The 22197-nt window shown below is 49.2% G+C and overlaps 1 protein-coding gene across 1 annotated transcript; it reads left to right on the forward strand.

Annotated features, from left to right (window-relative positions):
* The first annotated feature begins 9282 nt into the window (after positions 1–9282).
* Positions 9283–11533, forward strand: LOC133924517 (indole-2-monooxygenase-like). The gene is made up of 3 exons (XM_062370093.1): positions 9283–9900; positions 10069–10512; positions 10709–11533. Exons 1-3 carry the CDS (start codon positions 9403–9405, stop codon positions 11366–11368), a joined length of 1602 nt encoding a protein of 533 aa, XP_062226077.1. The 5' UTR covers positions 9283–9402; the 3' UTR covers positions 11369–11533.
* Positions 11534–22197: the final 10664 nt, after the last annotated feature.

A 22197-nucleotide genomic window follows, 5' to 3' on the forward strand; every position in this document is an offset into this window, starting at 1 on the left:
GAGGACAGTTTGTTGTAAAGAAAGGGAGGATGATAAGGGCATGGCTCCCTCGGATACACACAAGATGATTTCGTTCCTCATTGTTCATATTTTTTTTAACGAATAGAATACAACTAAGTTTTTATGTTGATTTGTTGCTTAGGAATCTAGAAGAAGCACCACAACCTCACCTGGATGTCATCACTCGAAGGCCAAGTCTATTCGGTGTCAAAGTCGAGTCCTAATTGAACTCCAAAGTCTACTCGGAGTCCCAATACATCACGTCAATAAAGTAGACATAACTCTCACATGTGAAGTCCGATTGAGGTGATCTTGGACTTGCTGGAAAGCTTATGATGAGATCTTTCAAATGGATCTAGCCTTGAGTAAATATTCCTTATAGATTAGTCAGAATGAATGAAATAAAGTGTTGTGTCACTGTTGTGGGCCTTGTCAGTTCTTGTAATCGTGTCGGGGTCGGTGTCGGGTTGTATATGTCTCTTTTCATAGCTGCACAACCCTATGTCGACTTCCTTATGTCCCCTTATATATATACAGTAGTCGTCGTAGTTTAGGCTTGGGTTTTATTTAGATTATTCTGTATTAGACAATTTCGCCATTTATTGGTTTGTAGAACCCCAAACTCGAGCACTTCATTGGCAATCAACAAATTCAAATTGCATCTGTCTGTTCTTACTTGTGTTCTCGATTCGCTTGCAGGAAAAGCCTTCTTGGTGAGGTCAACCGTGTCTTGGCACGGTTGATTACCACGGAGTAGTGGTATAATGGTCGCGAGGGTTCTAAATCTATTCCGGTCGAAGCCTTTGGATCATCAACATCGAAACCCTACCAAATCGACCTATCATATTACCTTCGGAAGATCGGGCAAGATCGCATCGCTTTTGCACTTGCTAGTTCTTTGTCATAATCACAATAGAGTGTGGTGAACGAAAAATGACTATTGAAATACCTAATGCTGTCCTGAAAACGCTGCAATTTAGAATCCCCACTCGTGTATAGTTGTCAAAGCTCTTCATGTGGTTCCGGCATTTCTAGTTTGACTTTCCCATCCTTGCAACAAAATCCCAATGACTCATACTCAAACATCTTCGCATCACAATGGCAACATTCTGGCTGAGGCTTCAACATATGAGTGTTATCTGGTCGGTTTTGGTAGATAAGGTCGGTTGTATCAATATTGTTGGAGCCGACCCCAGAGGCATTTTTTGTATCGGTGACATTTGAACCTAAGGCATAATTTGGATGGGGAGTGCTACATCTTGCCATGTTTCATTGGTTTTGTTGATCTCGCGTCACTTGCCTTTGCCCGTTTGTCATACTTGTGTAACGAACTCTATCACGTGCCCACCTATCTACTGTTTGCTCAGCTATCATGCTTGCATAACGTGCTTTTTCACATTATCACTTGGTTTCTGCACAGTCCATCGTCTAGCCACAAGTGCTTCTTTCAACAAAACGTATTGATTGTTGCTGCTTAGGTATTGCAATGACATGATTATTATTCCCACCTATTCCAAGTATAATGTTATTCATATTAGTTAATTAGTTGGGAGGTCATTTATGTTGTTCTGCACTTGCAAAATTCGTAAAGTAGTTGACCATTGGATCTTTTGCCTTGTAACACCCCGGAGGATGTGAGGATACTTTAGGTAGGAATTGCAAATGAGGAAGGTAGCCGACGAGGCTCAGCATCATCCGATGAACTTTCACATGTAGAGTAGGATGGTTCTTGAGTGGAAATTCCAAAAGGGCCATGTGGAAAATTATTGTTGCAAGATCTCTTCCGTTTGTGATGTACATCCACAACTATTTGAAAAAAGAAATAAAAAAGCAGCACACATATTTTTCATATTACTAGTCATAGCATGGGACTACAAAGCTAGCACTATAATTAGGTTGTCGGCGTTTGCTAAGGTCTCTGGAAATCTGTCCGCTGCTCTTTAAGTTAGCTTCACCGTACCTTCCGGTGTTCATTTCAGAGGCAGAAAAATCTCAGTGGAAAGAAATAGTCTGGCGAGTTCTAAGTTTTTTTCACTAGACCATCTGGTGTGCTTATTGGAACTTTTAAGACAAAATGGTCCGGTGAGCATATGGTCAGACGTCAGACTATCCGGTGTTCACATTTCAGCGGAGATGCAAAATTTCAGAGGTTCTGTTAATTGGTGCGGTGTATTGTCCGATGCTCACTCCAGTCATCACCAGATTATCCGTTGTTCATATTCTCGGTGAGACCCACTTGTAATATGTCTCTCGTTCGTTCGGTCGCCTCCTTTTCGATCTGACACCCGAGCGCCTCTGCCTCCGTCGATTCGCCACCATAGCGTTGCCCGTGCTCCGCGCTCCTGCTCCGCCACCCGACCACGCTGCCGGCCACCTCCACTGCTGTAGTCGCCGCCTGCCTTAGCTACTTAGCCACCGTCGTCCAGCAATCCACAGAGCCACCGCCGCCGTTAGAACTCATAGCGCCACCGCTGTCGCTAGTGTTCGCCGCCGGCCACAGGAGCTCATCTCAAGTCTCGAGATCAACATCTTCTCGTGGTGAGCTCAAATTTCATCTAGTTTTCCCAAATCTTCAAACCCTAGCTCGAATTTCTTTAAATTCACTCAAACTCATGCAAAATTCGAGCAAAATTGAATCAAATTGCTTCAATTAAGGTCATATCCTATGCAATTGGACTTCAATTAGTGTCTCAATCTTGAATCCCAAGCATGTTCATCTGAATTCTCCACAAATTAGGGCTCTCGCTCATCCATATTGCATCTTTTGATCTTCTAGATGGGTCGTGAGCGCCGCGACAAGGGCAAGGCCGTCGGGCAGCCTAAGAAGAAGAAAACAAAAGAGCAAAAGGAGTGGGATCGGGCGATTACAGCCGCCGATGCCCCAGTTTCTCAGCAAGGATTGCAGATCAGAGGCACAGATAAGACTCCGCCGCGTCAGTCCTCCCGCACTCGTGAGGCAGCAGGGTTGGGATTGATACTTTCCACCCTCACTCACTAGAGATTTGATGTGGTTGATTTGATCCTTTGTGAGATTTAGGATGTGATTGCTGAGAGGATGACCATAGCTAGACAACAGCCTTATGCACATTTCATATCCCACTTGATTGCACATTCGGTCAGATTCCCCGAGTTCGTCCAGGCCTACGAGAAGTCGCCTACACACTATAATGTGTATGCTCCACAGCACCTTTAGAAAGGCGACGAGGCCAGCGTGCGATGTTTCATGCTCAGGAGTATATGCCAGCTGATGTTAGAGAGAGTAGCAGCAGAGGATTAGGCCTTTGCAGCGGCCGAGGCAGCTCTCCCGCACGTGTTTTACTTCAGTGACAGCGACTCGGTTTCGTCAGATCTTGAGTTCTTCCCACCAGTCATTAGGTCACATGATGCTGAGGTTGGAGGGCCTTCTAAGGCAGTTCCCACTTCTACAGTTCCTTCAGCACCTGAGACAGCGACCTCCGTGCCCCCTGCTGCACCGTCGTCCGGGTTTATTCTTATTCTTCAGCAGATGCAGTAACCCAAGCAGAGCAGCAAGCCAAGCTACAGGCAGACATGCTTCGACAGCAGGAGCAGCAGCTCATGATGATGTAGTCACTCCAGCAACATCAACAGGCTACCTTAGCAGCTCTTTAGGCCGATCGAGAGAACAATGACCGCATGTTCACGTTTATCTCTGGATGTCTTGGATCTCTCTTTCAGGCATCAAGCCTACAGCTGCCAGTTGCTCCTCGGGCTCCAGCCCCAGCACCTAGTTCTCTTTCGGGCAGTGTCAGTGGTCTCTTGGGAACACCAGTATCAGGATTCCCTTGTCACCTCTCTTCAGCACTGATGTGTTTTCTCAGCCTGCCAGGACTACGACGAGGCCAGTTCTACCTTCGTTGTCTACTCCTATGACTGGCACTCTTCACTTTGAGGACTCTCCACAGCCGACAGTGCCTTCTCAACAGCCATCCGTTCAGACTCCTTCAGTTGTTCAGTCTACCTTCGAGGAGATCGATACAGCACTACAGGAGATGGCTACTCAGGGTACTGCTACTGCTACCAGCTCGGCCCCAACTACAATCTCAAAGGCACCGTCAAAGTCAGCTCAGCCTCCTCAGCCAGCTGTTGACCCCGTAACTATTGAGCTATCGAATTTAGATAAAGACTCAAGCTCACAGTTCAGCTATCAAATTTAGATAAAGACTCAAGCTCACAGTTCGAGGTGCGACCATCTCTAGCAGCGCCAACTTCCTCCTTTCCTCCAACTCCGGATGTTTAGGAGTGTGCTCTTTTTGGTGCTTAGATGCCAAAGGGGGAGAGAGTCTAGGTGATAGGGGGAGTCTTTTGGAGAGAGGTATATAAGTGACTAGTGAGCTTTCTAGTTCATAGATTTAAGGGGAGCTTGGGTAGTATAGGGTTGGAGTGTTGGATCTTCATGGATTTTGATGTAATGACAAGCTATTTGATTCTTAATCGATGTGTTTCACTTGTCATCGCATTGTGTTTCCTTTCGTGCTCTGTTTTAATTATTATTCTACTAGCATGATAGGTTGTTCTAGTGCTAAGTTTTCTCTTGCTTAATTGTTATATGTCGTTCAATGCCTAGTATGATAGAGTGTTCTTCATATTCATTTCTTTATTCCTATTTGTGTTGTCATCAATCACAAAAAAGGAGAGATTGTAGCATCTAGGCCCCTAAGTAAGTGGTACGTGTTTTGGTGATTAATGACAATTGTATCATTGTGACTAATGCGTGTGTTTTGAAGGGAATTAAATTTTTTTAGTTTACAATGATTGAATGGGTTTTCTTGGTCCTCATGGAATTCTATTGGTCAATCAAAGGACATTTGTGTCAAGATTAAGGATCTTCTAGTTCTAAGTGTCATAAGGTGATAAAGGACACTAAGGGTAGACATATGTCTCTTTTTGTCTTTTGACTGTACTATAAAGTGGGCTAAGTGTTGTAGCTTGATCTAGTCGAGTCTAGACATAGTTGGATGCACACTTGCAAAAATCTAACACTAGGTAGATCAAAGAAGCCCATGGGTGAGAAGTTGAGAAGTTAGAACTCAAAGTCGATTGAATTAGATGAGTTCCAGAAAGTTTGTTCTCACCGGATTGTCCGGTGCGAGAAGGATTAAACTCACTGGACTATTTTTCCTCTTTGTGAAGATTTCAAATGACCTCACTGGATTGTCTGATGATGGGAGGAATTTTGCACCAGAGCATTTAACAGAAGAGTCATTTTTCAGAGAAATTTGAAGTTACATGCACCAGATTGTCCGATGATCTGAAGGACGCATACACCGGACTATTTAACAGAAGGACTATTTTTTGGGAGAAAATCTGAGTTAAACTGACCGGATTGTCCGGTGACTTAAAGGAGTTATCACCAGACTATTTAACAGAAGCTTGATATTTTCGGAGAAAATGAATTATAAGGCACCGAATGATCCGATGATGAGATGGATATCACACTGGAGCATTTTATGACTTGTGTCATGGTGCAGAAGACTATAACTCACTGGATTGCCTGATGATACTAAGTGGAGGAACACCGGAGCATTTTGCAATGGCTACTGACAGCTGGCAGACTAGCGTGTGGAAAAAGTATACTCACCGGATTATCCGGTGTTAACAGAGGCGTCTGCACCAGACAATCCGATGTTCACAAAAAATGTGAGTGGTTGGGCAACAACTAGATTTGGACCTCTAGCCTATATATACCCCCTCACTTGGTTTCATATGTCTCTCTTGCAACCCAGAAGCATTCATACACAGTGTGTATCATCTAGAAATAAGGGACAGCACTTGAGGTGATTTGTAAGTTCTTAATTGAAGATTAAGGACTCCATTAGTGCTTCAAGAGTAGCGAGTGTGCATCTAGCTGCTGTTTAGGCTTGATAGGAATCAAGTGAACCAGTTAGCTTGTTACTCTTGGTGGTTGACAACACCTAGCCGGTCGTGGAGATTGGAGGTGTTCTCTGTGAGCTCTTGGAGGTCTTGTGGGAGCCCCTAGAAGCTCGTATACTTGGTTTGATGCTTGCCAATCCAGAGATAGAGAAGTGGCAATCACTAGTGAGCACTTGAGTCTTGGTGACCCAAGGGGAAGCGACATCCTTGTGTGGATGCTCCAACAAGGATTAGTGGGAAGTACCAACTCTTCGATACCTCGGAAAAAACTCGGTGTCCCCTTTCCCTACTCTTGTTACATTCCGCATTTTGCTTCTAGCATTTTCTTTATGCAAGTTTCAATTCCGCACTTTACTTATGTTCTATATGCTTGCATGTTTTTGCTTATCATGCTAGCTCGCTAGGTCGTCTAGTTTCTTTTATTCATTCTAGGCTAAGGTTATTCTTTGTTCTAGAATTCGGTAGTTGGTTTATTTTTTTTTATTAGTGCCCTATTCACCCCTCTTTAGGGCCATTAGATCCTTTCAGCCTTCAATTGTAACAATGAAATCACGGTATGCAACTTTGTGTGCTCCTTCTCGCAGCCTAGGAATAACGATGTTTTAGAGTCCTCTACCATACGCTGGAACTTTGAAACTCTCTTGCATTAGCGAAGTTTCTCTCCCCATCGCGCAATATCTGCTCTAGATCATCAGCGTCGGCGTCGGCCAACATCTGCTCTAGATCATCAGCATCGGCATCGGCCAACATCTCATCTAGATCATCATCGACCAATGTATCTCCGGCAAATGGCATATCGGTGTATTCACCAGCCAGCATATCGGTGTATAAGTCTTCGTCTTCTATGCCAATGTATTGCCCTTCCTATGCGATCTCAGCTTCACCGTGCTTGGTACAACGAGTATAGCCAAGCGTAAAACCCCTTGGTATCAAGTGAGAATGTATTTATTGGGTGGTGAAAAACTGCTTCTTGTTCTCGCAATTGATGTATGGATATCACATGTATTGATACTGTGTATTTGACTTGTATGCCACGGCTGCTACCAGAAAATACTCCACATGTTCTTGTACTCTGCGCTCACACGGCTCGTATCGTACATCCATCTTCTGTACATCTACAATTATATCATTATTGTAAATCTAAATTCATAATATCTACAAGATTTTGCAATCACCAACAAATAAATTACCTCGCCATCTCCTACTGGCAATTGGCCCGGGTTGGAGGGGACGCCTTTTGTATGCTTTCACGTTCGCTTCCGATGATTGTTTGTTGGTGTTATCCCTAAATTTTTTATTATTATTCAACCATTATGTAGGACTAATTAAGTAAAATGATAAAGAAATATGCTCATATATAAATTTTCTATACTGGAGCTTGCTAATTAAATAAAATATAAAAAATATAATTGTATCTTGCACATACCTAAACATGATGGCGAAAATTTCTAATTCATTAAAAATCAAAATAAATACGCTCATACCTAAAGTTTCCATATTAGAACATGCTAATTGATTAAAATATAAAAATATAATTGGAGCTTCCTACATACCTAAATATTATGGCTAATTTTTATAATTTATTAAAAATCAACCACAAATATGCTCATACCTAAAGTTTCTATATTGGAGCTTGCTAATTAATTAAAATATAAAAAATATAATTGGAGCTTGATATATACCTTAATATCATTGCTAAAGTTTTTAATTCATTAAAAATCAAAAAAAATATGCTAATGCCTAAAGTTTCTATATTAGAGCTTGCTAATTAATTAAAATATAAAAAATATAATTGGAGCTTGCTATATACTTAATTTTATGGCTAATTTTTTTAATTCATTAAAAATCAAAAATAAATATGCTCATACATGTAGCTAATGTAAATCAATAATAAAGACACTTTTCACCATAAGCTACTAATTAATGCTTACATATCATAAATATGGTATAATTATATCTACATTGTCTTCAAACATCATGGCCATAGGTTTATCTACATCATTTTAAAATCTAAAGCAATTTAGCAAATAAAATTCAACTATAAATGGATTGGAGATAAAGTTACATACCTTGGAACACTTAGGGTATGAGGATTCCTCAATTTTTTGAAACCCCCAAGAACTAGGTGAGCAAAAATGGCCACCACCAAGCAAGAAAACATAACTTCTCTCTGTTGTGCTCGAACTTGGAGAAGGAGATGACCACTTTTATATAGCTGAGATATCATTGTCGGCTAAAATCACCAACCAGCAGTGATGCCCTTATATCACTATCGGTCGATATCTTCAACAGGCAGTGATGATGGAGTTGGACATCACTGGAAGCTCAAACCATTGGCCGGCAATGATGACCCTTATCACTATCGGTTCATAAGCCACGATGATTGATTCTTTTCGCGCGGTGTATGAACCGACAGTGCTACTCTATCATTTCCGACCTATTAGGAACCGGCAGTGCTACTCTATCATTGTCGACCTATTAGGAACCAACAGTGATGAGCCAGCATATAAGACCGATTCTGTAGTAGTGTGTTATACTATATTCTTTTACTTATTCGGATTGCTACATCTTGGATTGCTTTCACGTGTGTCACGGATGGCAACGGTTCCGGTAAGGTGCGGGTTCAGCCAAAATCAGCCCACCATGAAACCCGAAACTCAAAGTCCGACCCGCACCCGAATTGCTAATCGGGTTAAATTGTGCCCCTGCACCCGAACCTGGCGGGGACTCGAAACCCGGTGGGGACCCATCTAGTCTTATCAAAGGAGGAGGCGGACGGACGATAGACGGGGCGTTGCGGTCGGGCGTGGAGGGGTGGCGGGGCGACGCCAGCATGGTCGAGCGCGGAGGGGCATCCAGGAGACGGCGGTGTGACCAAGCGCAGAGGTTGTGGACCGGCAGAGGGGGCAGCGACACGGAAGGGTGGACCAGCGAAGGGGCGTCACGGCCATTGGTGGTGAGGAGGGCAGTCAGATTGAGTAGGTTTGTGGTGGAGTGGGCCATTTGACTAATATTTCAAGGTGGAGAGTGAGTTGTTAGGCTAGAATTGTAACATGGGTCATGAGATTTAGTTTTGTTTCGAATCCCTGGTGAATATTTACGGGTGAAAGCTTAAACCCGACCTTGATCTGTTAGACCCACAGATACAATTTTACACCTGCACCCACCCTAACCTCACCGGGTGTAGAACTCACCAGAGACATACACCCACCGAATTCATGGTCATCCCTAAAATGTATGAAATACGTGTGCGGTTGCTAGTTTCGACAAATTCAACGTAGGAACATACAAATATGTCGTACATCATATCAGATTATCAGTGATTCAGTGACGTGTGTGGATGCGATCGTTCCCTTTTGCTACTGGCCAGCTAGCTTGTGTGGAAGCAGAAAGAGTCGCAGGACATCAACAACCATCACAAGCATCGTTCGTCCCTTGCAGATCAAGCTGATCCATAAACCGGAGTGGTACGTACCATTCCTTACCATCGCGAGCCTGGCACAGCAGTTCATGCGCGAGATGACGGCTCCACGAGCGTGGTTTCTGCTAGCCTTCCCTCTCTTCCTCTTACTCGTGCGCTGCACGTTGGCTACGTTCAGCGCCAAGAGAGCGAGGAAGCAGCAGCAGCAGCTAGACCACCACCGTCTTCCGCCTTCGCCCCCGGCGCTGCCTGTCCTCGGCCACCTCCACCTCATCGGTTCGCTCCCTCACGTCTCCCTCCGGCGCCTCGCCAGGCAGCACGGCACGGACCTTATGCTGCTCCGCCTCGGCGCTATGCCGGTGCTCGTCGTGTCGTCGCCGCGTGCCGCCGAAGTGGTGCTGCGCACGCACGACCACGTGTTCGCGTCCCGGCCGCACTCCCTGGTCGCCGAGGTCGTCCTGTACGGCCCGTCCGACGTCGGCTTCGCGCCGTACGGGGACTACTGGCGGCAGGCGAGGAAGCTCGTCACCACGCACCTGCTCAGCGTCAAGAGGGTGCAGTCGTTCCGCCTCGCCCGCGAGGAAGAGGTACGAGTTTTTTCCACTTGTACAAGCTTTTTCTTTTTTTAAAGAAAAGGGAAAATCACTTTTACAAACTATGATATCGTTGAATTAGCTTTGAGATAACCTTAAAAACTTATCACGCAGCTGGTTCTGTTTTGACTCTGAAATATGTGACATGCTGTGCTTGGCTAGGTGAGCACGGTGATGGCCCGGATCGGTGAGGCGGCCACCGCGGGCGCGGCGGTGGACGTGGGCGAGCTGCTCGGCTCGTTCACGAACGACCTGGCGTGCCGCGCCGTGATGGGCAAGTCCTTCCGCAGCGAGGGCCGGAACAAGCTGTTGCGGGAGCTCGTCCGCGACACGTCCCCGCTGCTGGGCGGCTTCAACGTCGAGGAGTTCTTCCCGTTCCTGGCTCGCTTCGGCGTGCTCAGCAAGGTGGTCCGCACGAAATCCGAGAGATTGAGGCGGAGGTGGGACGAGCTGCTGGACGGGCTGATCGAGGACCATGAGAGCAAGTACGAGTCGGCGGCGGCGGCGAGTGATCCAAAGGACGACGACGACGACTTCATGCATGTTATGCTCTCCGTTCGACAGGAGTACGGCCTCACCAGAGAGCAGATGAAAGGCATCCTGCTTGTAAGTTAAAATTTCAGCTCGTGTCTCACACATAAAGTTGCTGATTTACTACGAACAATTTTGGTACAAATATATTACGTGAATTCACGCACCAGGTCTGAATTAGACATGATAGTCGGATAGAAAATAAATATACGGGAGTAGATTTATATATTCTATATCTGAATTTTTTTTTTCCCGAGTTATGAACATGCAGGACGTGTTCTTCGGGGGAATAGGCACATCATCTTCGATACTCGAGTTCGCCATGGCCGAGCTCATGCGGAGGCCACACATGATGAAGAAACTACAAGCCGAGGTAAGGGGCAGCAAGCCCGAGCAGCTGGGACAAGCAATCATCAGCGAACCCAACCTAAACAACATGGCCTACCTGAGAGCTGTTGTAAAGGAGACGCTCCGGCTACGTTCCGTGACGCCGCTCCTCGCGCCTCACTTCTCCACGGCCAGCTGCAGCATCGACGGGTCCGTGGTTCCCGCGGGGGTGCGGGTTCTGATCAACGTCTGGGCCATCGCCACGGACGCGCGCTTCTGGGAGGACGCGGAGGAGTTCGTTCCCGAAAGGTTTCTCGGCGACGGCAGCGCGGCGGATGTTAGCTTCAAGGGTAACGATTTCCGGTTCTTGCCCTTCAGCGCCGGACGCAGGATGTGCCCCGGGATGAACTTTGGGATGGCCACCGTCGAGCTGATGCTGGCGAACCTCATGCACCGTTTTGACTGGGAGTTGCCGGCGGGGATGGAGACGCGCGACGTTGATATGTCGGAGGTGTTCGGGCTAGTGGTGCACCGGAAGGAGAAGCTCCTCTTAGTTCCAAAAATTTCGTGTGTAGCATCGTCTTGCATCCAAGCACGTCAGTAAATGTTGCATGGGTTATACAACATGATGATTAGTCGTATCCGAGCGACATTAGTTTAATTATTTTCATAGATTGTTTGTATGTGGATCTCGTTTGTGCTGTTGTGCATAACGTGGCGTATATGATTGTTTGTAATGATCAAGTAAATTTCTCGATTATTAAGTTCATATTGTGTGTTTTGATTGGGAAATTGCGTGGTACTAATGATTTGGAGGGCTCAAAACTGTAGGAACGAGATTGGTAATCAGAGTGAGATGAATATGTGTTTCAATAAATTTCTTACGAAATCGATGATCTTCTCCTATTTGGATCACCTAACGCACCTCAAACTCAAGCAAAAACAAAAATAAAGATAAGTTTTAATATGAGAAAATCGAAGCAACACGACTCCACAGATGGTATATGAATTATAGGTGTGTATACGAGTTTTATGTCTCTAGTAACAGGAAGAATGACCTCACAAGATGCTAAAATTTCAGCCCAAAAATTAAAACAAAAATTAAAACCGAAAAACTTGCAAACTTACAAGTGAACCAATAGTGAAAAATTGGAAAGAGGAGAATTCAAGTATATGCAAAAATATAAACTTCATTATAAAAAAGGTCAGTCTTATTTTAGACTGATTACAAATATTTATCTCTCAAAACTCTCAAATATTATATAAGCTAAATATTCATTTTTCTCTGCTCTAAATCCTAGCACATGACTCTCATGTATATGGCTCAAGAGACTCGAGTGGCTAGTTCATCCCCTCCCATAGTTCTACCCCTCTATTTATAGGTCTAAAAAACTTGGACCCCTAAATTTTCTAACTTTTTTCCAAAATATCCCTCTATTGTAGTACACTTCTACCTACCACCGAGAGCGTTTTAGTCTATTTTCTCCTCCATTTATCGAACGATCGAGGCGCCTTCACGACTTACTTCGCCTCGACACAATCTTCGTGATGATCCCATGTGCACTCCATTTGCCTGCGATTTTATGACTAAATTGGGAAACCGACTCGCACGCTTCTTAAGGCATGATTCACAGCTACTTGCTTTGACCTCAAGCAAATCTTTCGATGTTAATGCGTGTCCTCTGTCTTACTATCTTAATCGTCGGCAAGTCTCTCCTGCTCTCGATCTCTTGGACCGCCTTGTCACTTGCACCGGCATCCCGTTCGCTTGATTTTGTCAACACACTGTCTTCATCCTTCACCTCATGTTTTGCTCAACCTCCATGTATACCGCTAGGATCACCTTTCACTCCGTCCGACCTCCTTGATCGTCCGGCATCAAGCACCCTGCTTGGCCCCAATCACCCATCGTCCACCGTCAAGTTGCATCCAACACCGTCAAGTTATGCATCTTCATAACCATATAACACCATCACATGTTAGTCCAAATTAAAATCAAGTTGAAAAAGATCAGATGTAACAAAAATATGAACACAGGATGGTCCAGCGTTCACACAAGTGCAACATCGGACTATCCGATGAATACAATTCTACTGGAGCCCGATTTGCATTACTCTCTGAAAAAATTAGTCTAGTGACCACTTTCGGTGCTCACACTGTCAACACCGGACCATCCGGTGCCTTCAACTTGCTCTCTGCACTGAAAAATTTCTGATGTTCAATATTGCACACACCGAACTATCTGGTGAGCATAACTGCTCCTGATACACATATTTCAGCTCTTCTAGAAATATTAGTCCGATGTGCACCTATTACCAACACCGGACCATCCGGCACTCTCTCCAAATTTAGCGTCAAAAATCCTTCTATGCAAGAATTTGTCTGATGCTCACTCTCACCCACACCGAACCTTTCGGTGAATGAATTTTTCTTTTCCTCTGCGCTGAAAAAACTTTGGTACTCATAATTGCCACACACCGAACTATCCGGTAAGGTTAAACACCCTCACACGGGACTATCCGGTGAGTATAAACTTCCTGCACTGAGACAACGATATAATCTCCAATTCTTTGCTACTTTGATTGGAGAATATCAATCTTTACATAGATAACTATAATCTGATAAACACTCAACCAAAGCCATACATTATTAATCACTCATCACAAACAATAAACTAAGACATATCTCAATTTAGTTTCTCACAAACATTTGGATTAAAGATGGCCAACTGGGCCGGGCCTAACGGGCCAGCCCGCGGCACGGGAAAATTGGCCCGGCCCAGGCACAGCACGGCACGAAAGTAAATGGGCCGTGCCGGCACGGCAAGGTTAGGCGGGCCGTGTCTGGGCCGGGGCAGCGGCACGCCGAGCCGTCATGGCACGACCCATTTAAGTTTTTCTATTTTTTAAGGTTTTATATAATTTATTTATCCCTAATACATAAAGAGATCCTTAACAGGGTGGTAGAGTCATTGCTTCCCATGTACGAGGTCTTGAGTTCGATCCCTGCATTCGGCAGTTTTTTGATGTTTTTTGGATTTTCACGTGTTAACGGGCTGCCTGGCCAGAAAAATACTAATGGGCATATCGTGCCACGGGCCAGCACGGCACGGCCCGATCTTAAATGGGCCGTGCCTGGGCTGCAACCACGGCACGTGAGCCGGCACGGCACGACCCGTTTAGCTAACGGGCTGTAACGGGCTGTGCCCAAAACGGGCCGTGCCTGACTGGGCCCGTGCCGTGTCGGGCCGGGCCGCCCATTTAGACATCTTTAATTTGGATGAAGAGTCACACATCGATATGGCGCATGGATACTTGGATGAACAGGGGCAATACTATGAATAGGTTGTACGTGAAGTATTTTTGGAGCTGCAATTGATGAATGCCTCTAAGGTCATTGTCGTGAAGGCTCTCTCTGTCAGATCCTGGCGCCAACGATCTGCTACCGGTCTTCGCATGCATGCATGAATCCTCTTCAAAGCTCCATCGCTTACTGCCCTGCTGGAAGTGCGCTTGAAATATTAAAATTTTGAAATTATTTTGCTGTAAATTATTCTTAGAAATAATAGTCAAAGGATATGACCACATATCATGTTGTTTTTTAAGAAACACTGATATTACTCGTAGATATATATATATATAGTCATACCACTATATATATACTTACTTAGCGTCTATTAAAGACTAAAGACACGAAACTTGAGGATTCATAAAGTCACCAACGTGACTGGCTCTTGATAGGTACTTCAACTATCAATAAAAGAAAAAAAATCATCTTAATAAGACACACGATAAACGGCCTAGAGTTTGATATTTAATAATAGAGGTGTCACCTTCAATATCCATATAAGGCCAAATTCTGCAGAATCTGCAAATCCAGCGCTACAGTGTTTTCAGACTATTGTAGCGTCAGAAATCTTCCCCAGTATTTTGCCCGGTGGTACTGTAGCAGTATGTATTACTGTAGTGTTACTGTAGCAGTACTGTAGCAACGCTGCTCACAGGGACCGCCAGTGGACCCGTAGGGAAAAAAACGCGTCAGGTACTGTAACAGTACTGTAGCGTAGGGACTGACAGTACCTCTTTCGCCTTCTATTTTGGTCCATAAGAAATAGATGTCATAGTCAAACACTGTTAGACAAATATATGCTTGATGCTGAAAGAATGATTCGTTCTTCCTTTTTGTGTGAAAATAAGGACGATGATATTCTGCAAGCAGCAGAAATTAGAGTTTATTTCAGTCGACGAGTCTCAACAGTTAGATTGCGATCGGACGTCCGTGATTGCTTCTTCCACCTCTGATCCAAGCAGCACGGTAGATCATCTTCCTCCCGTCGTCTTCTTTGTTTGTGCTCTAGCCCCTGCGCCACCTCCAAAGCCCATCTGTCTAAGCCCCCGATGCTAATTCCTCATGCGACGCCATCGACTGTAACTTTCGGTGTTTTCAGTCGCCTATACTGGACACGATTTATATATCTGGATAACATAAGACATCGCTTGATGAAACTGGATGGACTCGGATTACATGGTAAGGTAACTGCTTTTTTAAGTCTTCTGTATCCATCATTCATTGTGATGCATTCCAAGCTATACAATTTTATATATACATTTTTTGCTTTCCTTTGTGATGCATGGTGATGACTCATGATGCAGCCTCTCACAGTTGTATGAACTCTTTTAACTGTCCTTTACAGAGGCCTCTAAATTTACTTGTTCCTATTTGTTAATTCAGAGTTGTGTACAATTACTTGTACATAATGAAAGTTTCTTCCAACTATTAGCATCATAAACTGGACCTGCACAACTGTTGCCAATTCTGATTTTCATCCTGCTAAATCTTTCTGACTTCTTTACTTTATGATCCCATAAAGATGAACTATTGCATTACACCTTGGCATGCTCTTCTTTCTGGATTCTCAGCTAGAGGTCCACTCTAGTAGAAATACTGCAAAGGTTAACTACTTTTCTGATGCTGGATATTTTTTTGATGGGTAAGTTATGTACTCTCGGTACCGAATTGGTGAATTTTTTTTAATCCACATTGTGTTAGCTACCATGTTTAGTTTTCTCTTGGTTGATTTTCACCTACAGACTCAGTGGATCGTATCATATCATATCTTAACTGTACCAGATTAATTGTTTCAGCAGAATGAGAATTGTCGTTGTCGTTGCAGGAAGGTATCTCTGGCAACAATTTTATAGGAAGTTCAGAACATTCTGTAAGAATGCTGTGTAACTACATGTATGTTGCTTTCTGATCTTACAGTGGCTGTAATCTAATTATCTAATTTTAATTTTGCAAGTACCAATGTTCATATAGTCAGTTAACTGCTCTAGGAAGAGGTCCAATTAGTACCTCCGAAGAGAATTATAAGAACGGGAAAAATTATCTTCACCAGTTCCCAGTTCCATCGAGTAATGTTGTCGGTGTTTCAGGAACCGGGGGTCCCCGAATCCCGATGTCAAGCCAATAATCAGCCATGTGGCACCATTCTGCGAAGTCTCTCCCCAGGGGTGAAAGAGATTGAGTCCCGGGGAGAGAGTGCTCGGGGAGGTGTACGGTGGCCCCCGAGCACCCTAGTCCCCCGACGACCAGGAGAGCTAAGTACCGGGAGAAACATGCCCGGGGCCGCCGGCGGTGGCCCCTGGGCACCCAAGTATCCCGAGGACTCACCGAAGGAAGTTCCGGGAGAGAGTGCTCGGCGCTGCGTGCAACAACCCCCGAGCACTCGGTTCCCCGAGGATCCGTACAAGTGTGCCCGGGAGAGAGTGCTCGGGGAGGTGAACAGTACCCCCAAGCACTCGGTTTCCCGAAGTCAAGAAAGGGCATTCTCGGGAAAGAGTGCTCGAGGAGGTGAACAGTACCCCCGAGCACTCGGTACCCCGACGACCCAGAAAGCCCCCTGATGGAGGCCCCCGAGAGGCCCACCGATGAGGTGTCAGCCAGTCAAAGGCCCGAGGCCGCATTTAAAGAGCGTGCGTGGCCTGTCACCTCCAACTGCTCCCGCCGCGCTCGGCGTTAGTTTCTGTCACGTTCTGGCAGAGAGGCGTGGGGTTATTAATTGCACGGGTCCCGTCCCGTGCCATCCGGCCCGTCTCAGGATAACGTCGTGAGGACCGAGGCGTTCCGTATGCCGCGCTGCTGTGGCAGGGGAACAAGACAGGGCGGGCACACTGGGCCGCTCTACGGCTGCCCAGTGGGCCCTCTCCACGGCGCCCGTTGCCAGGCCATTTATGGTGACGGATGACCGGGCATGTGCCGTATTTTCCACCCCCGGTCACTTCGTCCAGAGGAAATGATGACGCCCTTTCCATTTATGGTGTCTCAAAACTCGTGCCCCCTCCCTCCCGTTCGGGGCACGTTGCTGCCGGCGGGTACTTAAAGCAGCCGGCGGCACAGAAGCAGGGATGGCAAAATGCATCTGGAATAGATCCTTAAGCTCAGAAGAACACAGCGCAAGAGAAACACGGCTGAGAAGTGAGCAGCACGAGACAGGCTGAAGAACAAAGAGCCTCAGGCTCTAAGATAGCCAAACATTCTTGTAACCAGCAACATCCTTGAGGGACTTCCTCAGGGCATTTATAGTATCCATACATGAGTAGGGTGTTACGCCCTCGTGCGGCCTGAACTTGTCTAAATTCCGGTGCATTTACTTCTTTTTGCACTAGGCCACACCATCACCACCGGTCGTTGCATTTATTCCCATTTATTACTCCGACGAACAGACTCAGGATCATCCCCCCGGCCGAATCTCTAAAAAGGGGTCTCTCGGGATCCCTGCGACTGGAGTTAATCCTCCGACAGCTGGCGCGCCAGGTAGGGGGGAAGCATCCCTGAATCTGTTTGTTTGTTTTCTTCCGCAAAAAAAAATAGCCGGTGGTCATCGCCTCCTGCGTTCCGACTCCAGTTCCAGCGGGGAAATGCAGCCCCTCGCACAGGAGGCCCCAGCCGCTGTCGCGTCCCAGCAGCAGCCGCGGTCTGCGCACGCAGCGCTCCCCTCCCAAGGCGACTAGGGCGCTGGGTCCAGTAGGGCCACTGCCGCCGTCGCCGGTACACCATCTGATCCCCAACCGGTGGCCGAGACTCCTGCCGCCAGGTCCGCGTCTGGACAGCGCCGGGCGCCTCTCCGGCGTAGGCTCGCCTTCGGCGAGGCCAGCCTCGGGAGCGCGCGGCTTACAGCGCACGCTCTCCTCAGGCATCCGCCAGTCCAGGCGACCGGGGAAACCCCGGAGGGCCGCTGGCTCCAAGAGGTTGCCGCCCTGGTCGACACTGCTCGTCGCCAGGTGCTGGCCGAGAGCTCCCGCGCCACCACCTAGCGTGGCGCCGCCAGAACCGGCCCATTGTCGGGTCACGTTCGTTCTGTCCGGGGGCCCCCCGGGCGGAGCGTCCCCCCCCCCACCCCCCCCCCCCCCCCCCCCCCCCCCCCCGCTCGCTTCTGGAACCCAGGACCTCCGCTTGCACCTCAACGAGCGGAGAGGCCTCAAAGACGCACGCGTCACTCTCGAGCGCCAGCGGGAGACCCGGCAGGAGGCCGAAGCTGAGGACCAGGCTTCCTTTTTGCCGGCCTATGATCGCCGGGGCTCCCCGGCTCGCCAGCGTTCACCGCCCAAGAACGCCACCCGCGCCACAGGGTACGGCACCAGCTGTCGTGTCTTCACTAGCGAGCTCCGCCGCGTCAAATGGCCCTCCAAGTTCCGCCCCGAGCTACCAGAGAAGTACGACGGGTCCATCGACCCTATAGAGTTCCTCCAGATATACACTACTGCCGTCCAAGTGGCTGGTGGCAGCGAAAAGGTGATGGCTAACTATTTTCATGTTGCCTTGAGGGGCTCTGCCCGTTCTTGGCTCATGAACTTACCCCCAGGATCTATTAGCTCCTGGGATGATCTTTGCCACCAGTTCGTGGCTAAGTTCCAGGGCACGTTCACGCGCCCCGGCCTGGAGTGCGACCTCCACGCCGTTAAGCAGCAGGAGGGGGAGACGCTGCAGCGCTTTATTCAGCGCTTCAGCCAGGTCCGCAACACTATCTTGCGGATAACCCCCCACGCTATCATCGTTGCTTTCCGACAAGTGCGCCAAGGCGGCGAAGGCGCGGGCTTGGCACGCTCCGTGCCCCGAGCGCCCCGCCGCCGATCAACCAAGTTCTTCCCGCTCCGACAGGCGGGAAAAGAAAAAGAGAAGGAGGCGTGAGGCCATCCCCGCCGAAACAGCCCAGGGCCCCGCCCATAGGCCGGCCCAAGAGCCCGACTGCCGGCAAGCACGCCAGGCGGCCACCGATAGACGGCCTGCGCCCGTAAGAGCTCCTCCTAGGGTTCCGGCTCCCGCGAGGGCCCCCGCCCCGGCCAGGGCCTCCGCTCCCGCAGGGCCCGAGCCGGGCAAGTGGTGCCCCCGATTCATCAGACCAGATGGCACGACCTCATTGAGTGCCGAACGGTCAAGGGCCTCGTCGAGCAGCGCCAAAGGGAGCGCAACGAGTCCCGCAGGGGAGGCAACGCTGGAGCCGCTCCCGACAACACAGAGCTCGGCTTTCAGGAGCCCGTGCACACCGTCGCCTTCATCGACGGAGGCGCCTATACGCCTTCCTCACGGCACGGCGTCAAGACCATGCGGCGCGTGGTATGCTCGGCAACCCCGAGCGAAGAGGCCACAAGGCCCCTGAGATGGTCGGACACCCCGATCACGTTCAGTATGGCCGATCACCCCGCCAATACTGCATGCGTGGGACGACTACCCTTGGTAGTGTCCCCCACCATCTGCAATGTAAGGGTCGGCAGGGTGCTAATCGACGGGGGCGCAGACCTCAACCTCCTTTCCAAGGAGGCCTTCGAGAAGCTACAGGTGCCCTCCAGGCGCCTAAAGCCATCGCTTCCGTTCTGCGGGGTGACACCCGGGCACTCCCTGCCCCTCGGGCAGGTTGAGCTGCCCGTGACTTTCGGGAGTCGGGATAACTTCCGCACGGAGAGCGTCGTCTTCGACGTCGTGGAGCTCCCCCTCCCCTACAATGCCATCCTCGGGCGCCCAGCGCTCGCTAGGTTCATGGTGGGTGCGCACTATACGTACCTCACGGTCAAGATGCCGGGCCCAGCAGGCCCCATCTCCGTGTCCGCCGACACCGGCGGTGCCGTCTCCTGCGCCGAGCAGTCATACCTGGCCTTGGTCTCAGCCCAGGCCGAGGTCGAAGGCTGTCCAGGGGGCCCGGGACCCTCTTCATCCAAACCCCGACTCGCCACCGACGCCTCCGTTCCTACGAAGGAGGTCCTGGTGGGTGAAGACGCCTCCCAGGTCATCCGAATCGGCGGTGACTTGGACGGCAAATAGGAAAGCGCGCTCGTCGCCTTCCTCCGGGCTAACGCCGATGTGTTTGCATGGCAGCCGTCCGACATGCCCTGGATCCCTAGGGAGGTGATCGAGCACCACCTGGCCGTCCGCCTGGACGAATGGCCGGTGAAGCAGAAGGTCTGACGGCAGGCGCCCGAGCGCCAGGAGTTCATCCGGGAGCAGGTCAGCAAGCTCCTTGACGCCGGATTTATCCGAGAGATCCTCCACCCCGAGTCGTTGGCAAACCCAGTTATCATCCCGAAGGCCAACGGCAAGCTCCGCATGTGCGTGGACTACACCGATCTAAACAAGGCTTGCCCCCAAAGATCGTTTTCCTTTGCCCCGCATAGATCAAATTGTAGATGCAACCGCGGGATGTGATCTTTTGTGTTTTTTAGATGTAAACTCTGGTTATCACCAGATTCGTATGGCCGTAGAGGATGATGAAAAAACTGCTTTCACCACTCCGGTGGGGACTTATTGCTATGTGTTGATGCCTTTTGGTTTGCGCAATGCTGGGTCTTCTTTCCAGTGCGCTATCCGCATTACCCTTGATTCGCAGGTTGGCCGCAACGTTGAGGCCTACATCGATGATCTCGTGGTCAAGTCCCAAGACCGCGCCACCCTGCTCGAAGACCTTGCCGAGACTTTCAATAGTCTCTGCACTACCCGCCTGAAGCTCAACCCCGAGAAGTGTGTCTTTGGGGTACCTGCGAGCAAGCTCCAAGGTTTCTTGGTTTCCAGCCGAGGGATCGAGGCCAATCCAGAGAAGATCCGGGCCATCGAGCAGATGCGACCCCCGTCTCGACTCAAGGAGGTTCAGTGCCTCGCCGGCTGCATGGCAGCCCTCGAGTGCTTCATCTCCAAACTTGGGGAGCGGGGGCCCCCCCTCTTCAAGCTTCTGAAGAAGACCGGTCGTTTCGACTGGACGCCGGAGGCCGAGCAGGCCTTCCGTGATCTGAAGAAGTATCTCACCTCACCACCCGTGCTGGTGGCCCCGTCCGACGATGAGACACTGCTACTCTACGTATCGGCCACCCCTCAGGTCATAAGCATGGTGCTGGTGGTGGAGCACGATGAGTGCACGGGGTCAGGTGCTGGGTCCCAGCTCCCGGTCGCCCCAGAGCACTTCCCCGCCCTCGCGGCTCCCCCCGAGCAGGGGGTCGAGCCCGAGCACTTGGCTCCCCCCGAGCAGGGGGTCGAGCCCGAGCACTTGACTCCCCCCGAGCAGGGAGTCGAGTCCGAGCACTTGGCTCCCCCCGAGCAGGGAGTCGAGTCCGAGCACCCGGTCAACCCCGACCACGTCGCCAGGCCTGGGGGCTGTAGCAGTCCCTCGGGTGAGGCCGCAATCTGGGCCCGCCGGGTACAGTGACCGGTGTACTTCATCAGTGAAGTCCTTCGGGATGCAAAAACAAGGTACCCCAAGGCTCAGAAGCTGCTCTACGCCGTGCTCATCGCTTCCCGAAAGCTGCGCCACTACTTCCAAGTGCACATGGTCTCAGTGGTTACCACGTACCCACTGGGGCCCATCCTCCGGAACCGAGAAGGCACTGGGCGTGTAGTCAATAGGGCGGTGGAACTGGTGGAGTTCGACATGCATTTTGTCAGTCGCTAGGCGATCAAAAGCCAGGCACTCTCTGACTTCGTGGCAGAGTGGACGCCCGTCCCTGAGGTCTTCCCAGAAGAGATCTCTACATATCCTGGGCACGATGCGCCTGGGTACTGGATCATGCATTTCGACGGTTCCCTCTCGCTGAAAGGAGCGGGGCCCGGAGTGGTTCTCACCTCCCCAACGGGTGAAGAACTCTGGTACGTCGTGCAACTGCAATTCCACGCATCCAACAACATGGCGGAATATGAGGGTCTCATCGCTGGCCTCCGAGCCGTGGTGGGCCTCGGGATTCATCACCTCCTGGTCAAGGGAGACTCCCAACTGGTGGTCAACCAGGTATATAAAGAGTACCAGTGCACGGATCCTCAAATGGCGGCGTACGTGGCGGCAGTCAGGAAGCTGGAGAAGCGCTTCGACGGCCTGGAGCTGCAGCACATCCCGCGCCGCGACAACGCTCTGGCCGAAGACCTCTCCCGCCTGGCCTCCTCCCGTGCGCGCGTCCC

This window comes from Phragmites australis, chromosome 7 (assembly GCF_958298935.1).
Source record: "Phragmites australis chromosome 7, lpPhrAust1.1, whole genome shotgun sequence".
Taxonomy (NCBI): Eukaryota; Viridiplantae; Streptophyta; class Magnoliopsida; order Poales; family Poaceae; genus Phragmites; species Phragmites australis.

Coding starts and splice junctions, on each gene's coding strand:
- LOC133924517 (XM_062370093.1), top strand. CDS start 9,403: ATGCGCGAGATGACGGCTCCACGAGCGTGGTTTCTGCTAGCCTTCCCT. Junction 9,901..10,068: donor GCCTCGCCCGCGAGGAAGAG/GTACGAGTTTTT, acceptor GTGCTTGGCTAG/GTGAGCACGGTGATGGCCCG. Junction 10,513..10,708: donor AGATGAAAGGCATCCTGCTT/GTAAGTTAAAAT, acceptor ATGAACATGCAG/GACGTGTTCTTCGGGGGAAT.